The 15,999-nt window shown below is 39.8% G+C and overlaps 1 protein-coding gene across 1 annotated transcript; it reads left to right on the forward strand.

Moving 5' to 3' along the window:
- Positions 1 to 366: 366 nt before the first annotated feature.
- LOC306736418 (cytochrome c oxidase subunit NDUFA4) lies at positions 367 to 7,290 on the forward strand (the record flags this gene model as incomplete). Its single annotated transcript, XM_079218050.1, has 4 exons — positions 367 to 408; positions 3,711 to 3,796; positions 6,186 to 6,249; positions 7,234 to 7,290. The coding sequence occupies 4 exons, from the start codon at positions 367 to 369 to the stop codon at positions 7,288 to 7,290; spliced, it is 249 nt and encodes an 82-aa protein (XP_079074176.1).
- Positions 7,291 to 15,999: the final 8,709 nt, after the last annotated feature.

Genomic DNA, 15,999 nt, shown 5'->3' on the forward strand with positions numbered 1-15,999 from the left:
AAAGTTTTGTTGTTGTATAATACACTTTAGGACACGGAGAACTCAATGAGCCTCAGTGGAAACATACAGTGTCCTCAACAGATGTGATTATGAGGATTAAGACCATCTCTCACCCCCTCTGACGCTCTCATTCATCCAATGAAAGGGACAGAGGGAGGGAGGGAGAGGGACAGAGCTGAGGGAATTGGCAAAAGGTTTCACTGCGCTGGCCAACATACTTCATACTTCGGCTAACAAACAGCTCTTTCTATTAATCTGCACAAGACTTTGATTCACATGGATGTCAAACTTTAGCTGTCAGCTTGACTTTTTAAGTAGTTTTGTTTTTACTTGGAGAATATATTTGTTTATTTTGGAATAATAATAATGATTAAGACCATGATTGGACACGCAAAGAAACATCCTGGGGTAGGTAGTATCATGTCCGGGCATCTATTGAGCTATGTGGTTATTTATATGACTCATTTCAAGCTCCCTTTGTCACATATTGACAAGGCCTAAAATCTGACATTTGACAACAAAAGTTACGTGTTTTGTTTTTAAGTATAGCTTTTTTGAGATGTTTGGTATTGGTTTTGAAATGTTAGACATTTGGTCATTAGTTTTGAATTCACTGAATGATAGGAAAACCTTACTCATCTATCTTTGAAAATAAACATACTGTACTGATATATGTCTCGATAGTTCACATGAGCAGTATTTGTACAGCGTTTATATGGATTCCTATACCGAAAAGAGAAGATACATTTTTACTTATATGAACCAACCTAAAGCAAAAATGGAAGACGTACACTTCTTCTTGATCTATAGAATATTTATTATTAACTTTGTGTGCTGTTGGTTGTACAAAACAAGCAATTATGAAATGTCTCCTTGGGCTCTGTGAACATGTGATGAGCATTTTTGCACCATTTTCTGACATTTTATTTAAAAATAATATTGGCAGATTGATTGTTAAGGAGAATAAGCATTAGTTGCAGCGCTAATCCAGTGTAGCAATACATGTTATAGTAAAATATCTGCCACGTCAAAATATACCTGAAAAAGACAACATTCCTACTAAGCGGTTTACAATATAATAATATAATATATTATTATACTATACTAAAAATAATATAATATATTATTATACAATATAATATTCAACTGCTATACATGCAGCCAGTGGCGGAGTTGTTTGACCGTGCAAACAGCCTCCCGCTTCCATTCCTTTAACAACCCTCTTGAAAAGGTCGGCATTTTGATCTGTGCGCACACCCAAAATCCAGTTGATATCAAAGCCTTTCATAATGTTTAAATAAAGGTATTTCTCCTTATGACCAGAAATTAGGCTTTTCTTTTGGGCATGCATATCTACTCCAGCCTTGCAAATTGTTGGTTTGTTAGTTTGTGTTCACAATGCACAGAGCTGGCCGCAATCATGCAACTGCAGCAAACAGTTCAACTGAGACCCTTATTCAGAATGTGCTGTACATAACCAAACAATGCTCCTATAAACCTGTATAATATCGGCATATCCCACATGCCTTAAATCAGAAAACCATACATTCGAGATAAGGCCCATTTCTCAATATCCAAATATAAATCAAATTTGTCATATTCAATATAACAGTGGAATATTAGTGTGCGTTGTCAATATTTACATTAAAATAACATAAACAACGCACCTCCGCGAGATGGAGCTGAAAGCTCTAAAAGCCAATAAGTGGACCTTTGAGCTTAGATTCCTTTGTTGCATAACAATAAAACAATTGTCATGATGATTTGATCATCCAAATTAAAAACAAGCACTGTGACTGCACATGATTACTTAGCATCATTGGCATGTTAGTTTGCTTCACTGCTATAATAATAACATGAAGAAAGAAAGAAAAAGAAAGACACAGAAGCTGCCTGTGCTTGTTTTCTTTTCTGTTGCCTCAGAGCTATGCTGAGGGTGACCCAAATTCATGGATTGACGGGGTTGGTTTGGCAGAGCACCAGAAAACTAATAAGGGCAGCAACAGTATCGAACCCCAGCGAGTATAAAACACTTCCTATATCGGTCAGACTCAATGGTAAAATGGGAAACACTCACGTGTGTGGCATGATAGAAAGATATCAGCACTTGGGAGGGGACAGCTCCCAACGCACAGGCTTGTCTTGATAATTTGCTTTGCGTGTGTGTGTGTGTGTGTGTGTGTGTGTGTGTGTGTGTGTGTGTGTGTGTGTGTGTGTTTGTTGTCTGATCAAAGCTGACCTGCTTCCGTGTTTTTGTGTGCGGGTGGCTGTTTGTGTTTACTTCAATGATCGAAGCCAAGTGTCTGCAGTCAGCGTTGTGCGTGTATGTTTGAATGGTTGTGTGCGTTGTATGCAGTGACGACTAGTTGCATTTTTTCCAGGGTTAACTTGGGAAGTTGAGAAGCTCACAGTGAACCAACAGTGAACCACATATCACCATGTGCTATGTGGTTCAGTACCAGAGACACAACTTAACTGTCTGTGTGCACACACGTGTACACATATGTTTCTTATGGATTGCCGGTTGGACAAAACCAGTAATTTGAAGATTTCACTTTGTGTTCTGAGAAATTGTGATTTTTTTCTTCTGCCTTTTAATATACACAATTGATTTTATAAATGATTTGGGATTAAGTTGCAATGAAAAAAGTTAATTGCAGCCGTATTCATAATCTTTACACTAATGACACTTGGGCATCTGATGACTTGAGTGCATGTCTGAAGCAAGAGGTCCATGTTGTAAGTCGGCGTTGTTAAACAGTTGTGTGCTGAGTGGTTCAAGTATGTACCACTAGGAGAGCTCTGTTCCTCATCTCGCTACTGCGGCTTTAAGGTAGTGAATGTCAAAGTTTTATCATTCTCCTAATCAACAACAAGGCAAGTGGCATTGCAATCAGACAGAAACAGATGTCTAGATGCAGCTGAGAAGAGACATCCTTCAGTTCAACCTGATCAAACTGTCATCTCTCTACAGCTTGACTAGATCTATGCAGGCTTAGAACAGCTGTTCGGATGTGGTGTGACTCTACACCACTTCTCTTTCCCTCTCTCACTTTGCGGTCTCACACAGTACACAGAGAATCATGTTGCAAAGTAGACAGGAAATGTATGGCAGAGCAGTGTTGATGAATAGATGCTGCTTGGTGAGAGGATTGACACGGCTAAGCTTTAGGTGTTTAAGATGACATACCACATTATCCCCCTGTCCCCCTTATGTGCTTTTCTATTTTAATTCCTGTCATCATCACAGCTCAGCACATCAAATAAAAGTGTACGCGTAGATGTGCACACACTTGAGCGTGTTAGCTAATTTCCGTGACTGTGTGTGTGTGTGCATATATGCATATGTTTCACTCTGAATTTGTGTGTGTGTGTGTGTATCGCTGTCAATCAGTCTGACAGGTATAGTGTTGAGGAGGAGAAGCTGGCACACACAGAGATGCAGCAGCTTTCTTCCAGCGCGTCCTTGCCCGCTCAACCCAGGCTGACAGTGAGCTTCCTCACACATGGCCTGGGCCTCATGCATATGGAGGAGGGCAAGGAGAGGAAAAACAGGAATAACAACTACTCGCGTACGTGTCTGTGTGTACATATTTCACACAGGTGTATGTTCATGGTACATATCATAGCCAACCACTTGATAGAATATGTTTGTTTATCCTCACATGTCTCTGTGGTCTGGGACTAATGCATTCCTCTTCTCTCCTCAGTTAATCCCTCAATTTGTCTTCCTGACTCTGGGCGTTACAGGTGCCACCCTCTATCTGATCCGCCTGGCAAGAGGACCACATGTCACGTAAGATGGTTGTCTGTCTAAACTTGTAGCCATTGTGGTAATCCTCCACCTTGCCTTTAATACTGTGAGAGTCTCCATCTTTCCCATTATGATCTGAGCCAAGCATAAGCTCGTGGAGAGGTTGTGTCTTCGGTTGTGCGTTACTGTGTTAGTCCGTCAGTCTGTGAGTGTGCATCCTTGGCAGAGAGAGTCTGCACCATTATGTTTGTCCTCGGTTAATCTTGCATTCTGCTGAGCAAACTGCATAATATTTTAGGTGTCCAGTTATGGCTGCATGATGAAGGACCTCTGGTGGTTGCAGTGACTCACTCTATCAAAACACATTTTATTACCCGTTTTACTGCCTGCTTAGGCCTCACTCGCCACTTTTAACCAGCCCCGGGCTGTTAGTGGTAGCAAGTGATAACACAGGTGAGGGCATCGAACCATTTGCACACTCATTGTTTTGTACAGTGTGTTTGCATCCCGATACTGCTCATAATACCTGAGGAAAAAGGATGCAGCGCTTTCTAACCAGGCGGACGCATGAGGCAGCATACACTCTTTCCTCTTTGGGAACAATTTTAAAAAAGGACACACAAAAGGACGCTCAGGAAAAACACGCTACATGGACGCAGGTCCTAAGAGTGCCAACTTCTGACCGAACTACACTGTACTTGACTTTATTCGCTCCAAACCAAAGCCAAATTTTTTTTTTTTGTGCAACATTTCAAAGTTTGCTTGACAATTGAATGGAAACATGGCTGAATCCAAACCTTGGATACATAAAGCTGGGGCTCATTTGAGAATTTTTAATCCTGCCAAAAGAGTCGGGTCCCCGATAGCCTGTCATCTTTTGGATCCTTATCCAGGCTTGAAATAAGCCCAGATCGCTCAGCTTTGAGGCAAATAAATCTCACTTGTTCTTATTAGCAAAGAGAGCAATCCTTTTTGCTGGCGCTGTCCGTCTCTTTTGCCAGAAGAAATAACACCAAGTGTCACAGACAGCAAATAATCAGTTGTTCTTTGTTAACGTACATTGTGTAAGTTCCAAAAGCAAAACAGAACTATTGTCTATCACGCAAGTTCTGTGTATGCCAACTTGGGGGCAAAAAAATTAAAAAGTGTCTTTCTCTTATACCAATGGTGGACAGTTGGTCCTTTATCAACTACAAAAACACACAGACCGGTGATTCGTCTTTAGTAAATCAGTTTCAGGAAGCAGAGCCCCGGTTACCCTTTATTTTTATATAAGTATGGGATAAGTAAGGTGTGCAAATTGAAAAATCTACTTCTAATAAAAGTTGTTCAATTGAATCTTTGAGATGAATTTGTGCACACAAAAAAAAGAAAAATTAAAAAGGTAATTTCAATTTGAACACCAGACATAAACAATTTGGATTAGGATTACTCACATTTGGTCAAACTTTCGAAAAGATTATATATAGCGGGCATTTAACAATTACATTTGTACGGCATTCTTTTCTCTCTTATTGGCCAAAATATCAGATGACTACAAATTTAATTTGGCCAATAATTTCAGCCCCCTGATTTAAAGGTTGGGCTCTATTTACAGATGTTGAAAGTGAACATTTAGATTATGATCAGGAATTTGAAAAACATTTGTAAATACAATCAAACTCTAACTATAATGCCATCCACATGAGTGCACTGAACAGGGAACTAAATACATTGAATTAAAGTATAAAAACAAACAAAGCTGGCAGTATTCTACTGTCATTATCTCAGAATCTGCACTGAACCCAGTGACTGCCCACATACAGTAAATGTGCACCGTTGGCATCCTATTTCGAGCCACACACACACACACACACACACACACACACACACACACACACACACACACACACACAACCACTTGTTCTGAGGTCAGCCATGAAGCCTGACCTCATCACCGGCTGATGATGAGTGCTGTGGTCTGTGGCTGCCTCTTTCTCAGAGACTGTCCAGTGTTTGTGGTAATGGGGAGAGATGAGGGGAGACATGCTCGCTCTACCATCAGTCTCTCGGCCTCTTTGTTTGTGCTTTGGTGGCGTGACATGCTGCCAGAAGGGGAGGAAGAAGAGGAGGGATAGACAGTCACAGCGGAGCTCTGTGACATCCAGACTTTGGTTAATGAAGAGAGAAGCAGTGCCAAGTCACTGGGCTGAGTTCACCTCATCTCATAATCACCTCTCTTTTTATCCAACTTGTGTCTCCATCCAACATCTATGTATTTATCTCCGTTTGTCTTCGTCCTTCTGTTCCTCCGTCTCGGCCCGTTTGTCTTCCTTCACTCTGCATGTTGCCATTTGCCTCCATCACGCATGCCTTGCTCTTGCTCATGTCTTTTCTCTTCCTTCTTCCTTTTTTTATATTCTGCATGCCCTCAATCGTTCCACATTTGCAGCATGTGGGACAAGAAGAACAACCCAGAGCCCTGGAACAAGCTTGACCCAACCTACCAGTATAAGGTAACTATTCCCCTTGCTCACACCATCATGTCTGCCAGAAATATGATCTAGACAAGAACGCCATTGTTTCTTATACATCTCAAATTCATCATCAATAGCCTAGCAACCTACCAAAATAGATCTGGACCAACCAATGTTGGCAAAATAATGTCAGATCGACACGACTGCATCTGGCTTTCTACTTGTTCCAACAAAAGGAAAACAAAGTGTCTTTCAAAAACAAATTAAGGCAGATGGAACCGGCAGATTTGAATGGTCGGTAATAATTTGCCTTTACCTTTTAAACAAGGCCAGAGCCTCAGACAGACTAATGAAAATATTATAAACACTGACCCAAAATAGAGCAGAAAAACAACCAACTCGCAAGTCCCAGAAGAGGAGATCTGGCTGATGTGTTTTTCAAAGAAAAGAGTGTTTTCTGAGCATTTCAAGGCTGTACGGCTTGTCAGCCGAATGAAAGTCGCTGCAGACAAAAGGTCAGGATACTGCATGTTTAATTCTCGATAGCAAGGCAAAGGTCTCGCATCAAAATTCCACAGAAGTCCAAACAATGATCATAATGAGGAGAGGGAAGTGGGAAAGAAGAGGGAGGCGGGGCTGAGGGTTTTTAATGGCAGACCAATCAAGAAAGAAATAGAGAGGGAGAAAATAATCACTGCCAGATGCAAAATTGTGTGTTTTTCATGGTTGGAGGGATGTGATGTATGCAGAACACATGCATGTTGTCACATAATATTTATAGTATCCATTACACATGCAAACTGTTGTCCTGAAAGGCTCAGCAAGACAAAATCTGATAAATAAATGAGCTACAAAGCCTCATTTTGAATAAGTGTATTTGGGTGAGTGTGTATCTGCACTTGAGGGGAAACAATGTTCACCCCTGACTCTTTGTTCTCCCCCCCATACCTCCTCCTAAGGACAGGACTGATGGATTTAATTTAAGCAAAACAGATTTAAATGTATTCCTCCTGCCTTACACAGTTTGTGGCCGTCAACACAGACTACAAGAACCTGAAGAAAGAGGGCCCTGACTTCTAAAAGGTCCTCCGGGCAACTCCAGGTGCACCAAGTTTGGCAGGACCTCCTGCTGTCGCCTCAGTGATCGGTTTCCCCTCATGCTCCATGACGAGAGCTCTGAATTAACACTGTAACACCGTCAACAAAAACTATTAAAGATTACATGAGAGAAAAAAAAAAGCCTGGTTCCGTCAGTGCACAATTTATGTCGCTATTATTTAGATGCTATGAATTCATCATGTGACTTTTTGGGTGGATGTTGGAGATGAAAATGCATCTTTTTTGACTTTATTTTTTGTTTGTTCTCTTTCTTGTGTGAAACCCTCAATGTAAGGGTCAAGGGTAAAATGTCAAAACCGTCTTTTATTGAAGCTACAAACCCTGCAAGACAGCCAATTTTCGCACATACTGTCAAAACACTGGCACTGTTTAGATGCAGTGCAATTTGTGTGAGTAAAAAAAAGCACTGAGTTTGGGAGAGATTCTGGGTGGACTGCAGACCGAATCGCCTACAGCTGCGATTCGAGGTGAGTGGACTTTCTAAAACAATGTAAACTCCAAGTTAAGAAAGGCTGTTTATTTACCGGTATGTTTCCCTTGGGTGACACATAAGTTATTTGATTGGCCACTAATGTCAGTTGTAAATATCAAATAAAATACAATGGAGAAATAAATGAGAATCTCACAGGTTGTTAAGAGTTCAGGTTATAGAAAGTCAAATTAGATACAACAGTATACTTACTACAGTATGCCACCTTGCTGCAACACTCATACAAGTGTCTGTCATTGCAATGCATACCACAAAACGTCAACATGTGTGTTTAACTGTGAATTCAAACGTGCTCAACACAACCAACATCTTGCTTTTAATTTCCAAAAGAGAAAAAACATTTACCGAGCTCATCACATCCCAAATCCAGCAAGAGATATGCTGAGATATAAAGTTGCAGATGAAGAGGACCAAAATAGAAATCAATCACGAGAGACGAGTATCCGTGTGGGTCACAGAGCTCTTTTAAACCGGTTTTCAGTCTCAGAAAGATGCAGTCCAAGGAGACAAATCACTGGATCTGTTTGATCACTGCTCTTCTGTGAAAAAACAAAACGTTCTTTTCAGTTAGGTATGGAGCAGGAAAATGACAGAATCAGTCATTTTTCCAAGTATGCCTCCTGCTGGCATAATTCTCCCATGTTGGAAAGTTCATTGAATGATGCATGTTTGGTGTCCAGTGATTCAGAGAGAGAGCACACACATAAATGCAATCGCACACAGACACAGACAACAACATAAAACCTGCTCTAATGGAGCCAGGGGTCTCAATGCCAGACCCCTGGCTCTCCTAATACACTCCTTAATAGACAATCTATGTTCCAGACCCTGCATGGGCCCATTTATGTGTGTGTGTGTGTGTGTGTGTGTGTGTGTGTGTGTGTGTGTGTGTGTTAGTGCGCGCCTGCTCTTTTTAAAACAGCAATATGCTTCCCGTAACAGTGTGGTGACCTGCCCACTGGGTATTGTCTGTTGCTGGGTGGTGATTTGTGTGTGTATTTGTGTGTTTGTGTCAGATGCACAAAACCTGCTGACAGGTAATCAGCCGGGCCAAAGCATCACAGTGGGGCATAATCACAAGGTCACACGCGCACACACACACACACACACACACACACACACACATACACACACACACACACACACACACACACACACACACACACACACACACACACACACACACACACACACACACACACACAGGGGACAGTTATTATCCAAAGCAGCTTCACAGGTCGTGCTGTAGTATCAGTATAAAACTTAAAGGCGCCAGTGGCTCGGCCATCAAACCATTTACCAGTTGGGATAAGGTGTAGAATATATGAGGAGATTTTGTTTCTTTTCTCTTTTTTTTATGCCATTCACATTTCCCCATTTATTAACCAACATTTCAAATACGACAGTTCTCTAAAACATCGCCTGAACACATCGTCCCTTCTCAAAATGTGCCTTCCAAGCTTTCTTTATCCAATAACACGTTTTTGCTTTCACGGCCTTTCAGTAATTTCATCAGCTCACTCCACCAAAGAAATAGGACTATTGAGCATAAATTACGACATTCATATGGCTTCAACAGTTAGCGTCTGTGTCAACAATCCCATGCAGCCCTTTTTCCAAAACAGCAAACATTAAAAGCAGACATGCAATCTCAGTTGGGTCTCAGTAGGAAACAAAGTATGGCAGTGTGTGATCAAGATCAGTTTTTCAAACACAGGTTGCGTTTGTCACTTTTCTACGTCAGAAGTAGAAGTTGAAGTGGGAGCACCTTCTCAGATAACTTGAGCACTTGTCGATGTTCGGGAAGGAGAGAGACCTCCTTCGATTACACCCTCTCTGACGAGCAAGAGTAGCTATTTTTAGACGAGGATTAATTTTAATGGGTGAGATAAGAAGTGAGTCGTGGGTGGAGGAGGGACGAATAAATAAGTAAATAGGACATGCCACAAAACAGGAGGCGGCGGTGGGTAGTGTGGCTGTTGTTGCGAGGCCCTGGGCAGATCCACTGATGCAGTGAGATAGTGAGGCCTTTCATCCTCTAATGTTTTCTCCCAGAGGTGGAACTTCAGAATCAAAAAGCAAACCAGTGTTTGTCCAGAACTCCAAATGGAGCGACCTTTTCATAACGCAGAGGTTGTTTGGTTAGATTTAGTTCATTGTCCTTTCCCACTAAATACTCCTTCTACTCTAGTGATGACAGATTCGCAAAAACACTTTTTTTTTTTTTTTTTTTAAGAAACACATATTTAATGCTATTTTTAAAGCTTAGAAAAGCTGCTGGAGTCATTTTAAAAGTACAACTTAAAAATACCTTAGTATCAGGGTTCAAAAGGCTGTAAGAGTTAATTTGATGAGCACAATAATATATTATTCTGACACTTTCACAGCTGTACACCAACAGAACATCTCTGTGGAGTGACATTTACAATACCCCCTATATATATATATATATATATATATATATATATATATATATATATGTATATATATATATATGTATATGTATATATATATATATATATATATATATATATATATATATATATATATATATGTACTACCGCTCAAAGGTTTGGGGTCACCCGGACAAATTTTCAGTTTCTTCGCAATTTCTGGCATGGAATAGCCTTCATTTCTAAGAACAATAATAGACTGGCGAGTTTCACTCTTTTTCTGGCCATTTTGAGAGTATAATCAAACCCACAAATGTGATGCTCCAGATACTCAACTAGCTCAAAGGAAGGCCAGTTTTATAGCTTCTCTCACCAGCATAACTGTTTTAAGCTGTGCTAACATAATTGCACAAGGGTTTTCAAATCATCCATTAGTCTCCTATGCGATGAGCAAATACAATGTACCATTAGAAAAAGGAGTGATAGTTGCTGGAAATGGGCCTCTATACACCTATGTAGATATTTCATTAAAAACCAGATGTTTCCACGTAGAAAAGTCATTTACCACATTAACACTGTATAGTGTATTTCTGATTAATTTAATGTTGTCTTCATTTAAAAAAAACAGTGCTTTTATTTGAAAAATAAGGATATTTCTAAGTGACCCCAAACTTTTGAACGGTATATATATTTATTTATTTCAGACAAAGTCAGAAGATGTCATTAGATGTGTCATAACATGCCACTGGAACCTTTTGATTACAGACAATACCGTTGATATTTTTGACCCAGATTCCACTGCTACAGAGGATCAGATGCCTGAAACAGACAGCAACTAATTAATGTGAAAGTCAAAAGGTTGGACCAAAGATTTCAGAAACAAAAGGTGCATTTTAAAGCAGAGTTATACCTCCTGGTTGTGATGTGAGAAAAATATCCCAAGTTGAGGCCCAAAGTCTTAACAGCTTTTTTCAGTATATTTAATTATGAATTGCAAAACAAGAAGATCTTTCATTTTCTCATTCATATGTAAATGCAATTAAAGTAAGAAAACTAATCTTTTGATTTATATAGGCACATTCTTACAAAACTATTCTGTCAACAAGGCCAAGACATAACTTGATATCTGAGGTTTCAAATCCACTTTCCGTTTATGCCGTCTCATTACAGAAGTTCTTAAAATCACTAATTATTCTGTAGTTAAAATAAAAAACTTAACAAAATGGAACATTATGAAGCTATTGGATACATAATTATCAGCTGCTGTAGCCATATGGTGACATGATAATTGTGGATGCCAGTGTATCTGTGTATCTGCTCTAATAGTTTTATTCAAAGTTCATAGAGGTATTCGGAGCTAACCAACGCAGATTGCTCAACCTCAACACAAGTGAGCCGCTTGTGAACGCTGCTGCAGAGAGAAAACAAATGGCACGTCTCACTAAAAATACAACAATGGTAGGTAACATCCTGCCTATATGAATTTCTGAATAAGCCATCGGCATGTTTATAATATACAGCATGAGAATAGCTCGCACTGTGTGAAAAGCAGGAGAAAGAATTGTGCTGCATTGGCAGTCTTGTTCCTGGAATCCCTCCCTACTTCAGGAGCGAAGAGAGTTTCCATAAAGTTGGAGAGGTGAGGGAAAAAAAACAGGCTTCAATTATTGTCTCTCTGCTGCAGCTTCTACTGCAGCTTCTACTGCAGGTATACAAAAGGTTTGTTTACCAAAGGTTAAGGGGAAAATATATGTGTATAAAATAGGTATAACTGGCTCTTTCAGACACGCATACACTGCACACGCACGCACACGCACACGCACACTTAATTGATGTGGGAAAAATGTTCTTGTTCTAGTATGAAGTGTATGAAGTGTCATTAATCCGGCAATAATCTAAAAACAAAGAAATAAACAATAAACGTTATTATACTATACTTTCTAATTATCATTATGACAATAAAATGAACCACTTAAGTCCAGAAGTAAAGCCAAAGGTGCAACAACTTTGAATTAAAGAAATTAGCAAAATATACTTTTTTCACCGCAGACCTTTTGACTCGTCATTGTCGACAAAGCAGGGGATTGCTGGCTCGTGTGTGTGTGTGTGCGTGTTTGTGTGTGTGTCTCATCCTCAGTGTCTGAAGGGAATACATATCTAGCAGAGCAATAACGTAATGCACAGCGGACTAGAGGGCAGGTTGACTTTTCTCTTCAATGTAATGACTTAATTATCCTTCAAATACAACTTTGTTCTCATAATAATATTCGACTAAAAACACGAGCTATTAAATACCAGGGGTTTATACATTAATTAAAATGAACTACGATTCAGATTACTTTATTGTCCTTTAGATTTGCATGAAATAGAAATGTGGCCTTGACATGAATTTCTTCCTTAGAGGTTACTTCCCCAAACAAAAGACCCTAAAGAGGACGGCAGCAGATGTGTATCGACTCAGTCGGCATGAGATAGCATTAAATTAGAAAAATGGCTCTACATGACAATGAATATTTGAAAGCAATATAGAATGCCTGAGAACCCGAGAGCCTTAATGTGTTTTACTCCTTTATGTTTAGGATTCTGGTGTTTTCCTTTACATAAATAAAGACATTTCCACTGGCACAAAAAGTGCACCAATTTATGGGGGAAATGTCTTTCGTGTTTGCCGCTAAAAATCTCCCGTTCTCTTTGCTGCATTAAATTTCACCTTCATCAACCGTCCAAGCACACAAAGTCCTGCGACCTCATCCGAGTCCCCTCTTTGATTCTTTAAGCAGGAAACATGTAAAACCCAGAGTTTGGGTGTGCGGGGCATTTAGTATTGAGTGTTTTTTGTATTTTATTAGTGTTAAATGTTGCAACTCTTTTTTATGCCTTTAGTTTCGGTGTGCTTTGCTGTGCAGCGTTCGCCTAGCTTTGTTTGCATTAGATGCAGCAACGTGGCACAGGAACTAACAATTATTGTGATTAGCAGTAGCAACAGCAGGTGGAGTAGTATGGAAGGATTAGGACGGGGATTAGGATTATTGTACATACAGATGACACCTGCTCACACTGAAGAGATGCCTCTCACACTACGAGGAGCACACGTGTTTCATTACGGGATAATTACAGAGCATTAGTGTGGCTTGTGCGTCTAAATATGACTTGGAACACCATTACATCCAGACAGCTTTCCCCGGGCTATATTTAGATATGTTTTTACTATCATACCAACTTCTGCCAGGTTACATTGGTAAGGTACATTGATGCATACTACACGCATACTCCGTGTGTGTGTGTGTGTGTGTGTGTGTGTGTGTGTGTGTGTGTGTGTGTGTATCTCTCACTCACTCACACTCTCACTCACTCACTCACTCACACTTGACAGAGTAAAGATACATTCCTAATTAATTGCTGACATTGTCATTTATCCGTCTCCTCATTAAACAGACATGATTTATTCTCAGATCAGCTACCAAGAAAACTAAATTAGATCATCTTTTCATTAGAATCAGTGTGTGTGTGTGTGTGTGTGTGTGTGTGTGTGTGTGTGTGTGTGTGTGTGTGTGTGTGTGTGTGTGTTTGTTTCGAAAACAGCAGAGGGCAGATCAGAGGGGAGTTTTAAGGCTTTGATAAATGACCAACATTATGAGGAAATGCACCAGATGGGTAATGCTGTGTACAATTATGACAATTACAACTAGAGAGTACTTTTTCATCGTTTTTTTCTTGCTTGTGGACCCATTCATTTTACAGAGTGATTTTACGATCCGTTCTGCTGCTCAAAGATATCGCTCATCTGTCATTTCTGAGGAGTGTTATGTATTTGTTAACTCCCCCACAGGGTAAAGAGAAGACTCAATTATGTAAAATGACCAACAAAAAAAAAATGCAAGGGGCTTTAAAATGCCTCCACCTCAATGCACTTTTATGCTGCCTGTGTACATTGCTTGCTTGCATGTTTATTCGTTTACGTATTGTAGCTTCTCAATGCAGTGTCTATTTACAACGTTAATCAAGGAAACATTATTGTCTTCTATTATGTGCCCCTATGCAAAGGGGCCATATTGGTCTATAGGCATTCTTCACAAATTTGAAAAGGATGATATAGTACAGGAGACAATTGTTTATTATGTATTGTTCAGCGATTACAGATTTGGATAACCCAGAAGTGTGAATTGTCCAATACTGATGCTCTATCATAACAGAGTCCTTTTTGGAGTCAAAAATATCAACGTTATTGTTAAGAAGTTAGTTTTTTTTTATTTAAAGAAAGTAGACTGGTCTTTAGGAGAACAAAGGGCAAGTGATTTACGGAGCAGATATGTTTGCTAAAAAATATTTCAGCTTGACTGTAAGAACACAAACTGAATATTCATAATATCATAAGAATCATCATAAACAGTTCTGTCATCCAATTCATCTGGACCGGAGTTATTTATGTATATTAATACAGAGTCTAGTGACAATCTGCTGCACTAACACAACCACTGAGGGCTGTTACTGATTGGATATGTGGAAATTTCCATAAAAAAAAAATTAAACTTTTACACCATCAGACATTATTGCGGCAATCTCGTTTATTTCTGATAAAACAAATATGGCGTTCACTGGCAACATCTAAGCCCAGCTCCCTATAGCCTTTTTTTTGTGGCTCAAATGAACATAAATCAGGAGGCAACTCAAACTGATCTCGTATAAGGAGTATGTGCAGGGTACATAAGGTGTTTTTGATGACAATAAAAAGGCAGCAGTGTTACAGAAGAGCTTACAAATGAGCAGACGTGCCAATATTTTACATTTCTCCAAAACTGCATTAGATTCAGATACAAAACTAAATGCTAGTACTTCCCATATGGATAACAGCTCAGTCACCAGTGAGGGGAGCTCCACTGCTAAAAGCTACAAAATCGTGAACGGTGAATCAATAGTCAGTTCAGTTTAAGTATTTGTTAAGAGGCATTTGTAAAAGGCCTACTTTACACCTCTATAGTCCAGTATTTAGGGAGCAGGTATGGATAAATCAGAGCACAACAATCCTCCTTATATACAGCAGCAGACTAAACCACTGCAGCAGGTTCTGTGAAAGGTATTGAAAGCCTCGGAGCAGACAAAGCCTTGATAAAATGTTATCTGACACCGAGTAGCAGAAAACACCGATACCTTGATACAAGCTTCAGATTTACAATCAATGCAGCTGCAGCAGTAGAATACAATAAAGACAAGTTAACCATCAGATTCAGAGAGCTGTGTTTGAATCAAACGTTATTAGTATACAACATTTGAGTCAGTAAAACACAGCCGTCTGGGGGAATGACAACACAAAGCAGTCCATTAACACTTCTCATACACATTAATCCATATTCCAACATTAAACTACTTCACAGAATGACAGCATCCACGTGCCAAACAACCAACTGAAGAAAAAGTACCCTCATCCACAAGCTAATTCACATACAGAAGCGGTCAAGTCGAGGAGAAACGGCAGCAGATAGCAAGACATCACTTTAATATCAAATGAGAAGAAGTTCAATAGCAGATGTGAATGTGCCATCAGGGGCGGAGCCAACACTCAGGAGAGCCCCGTTAGCACAAGCAGCTAACACCTAACGCTACTTGGTGAAGCAGTGGGAAAGAGTCGTAATGGTCCCATTGTAAGTTGTCCACGTGGATATGTGGTCCAGTGGGTTTTTTCCAGCCTGAAGTCAATCTGATAGTGAGTCACGGCGGTTGAACCGAGCAGATTTATGAACAAAGTATACAGTCAAAAGTGGTGAAATCAAGTTTAGGATGATCTGTGAA

This window comes from Taurulus bubalis, assembly GCF_910589615.1.
Source record: "Taurulus bubalis genome assembly, chromosome: 5".
Taxonomy (NCBI): Eukaryota; Metazoa; Chordata; class Actinopteri; order Perciformes; family Cottidae; genus Taurulus; species Taurulus bubalis.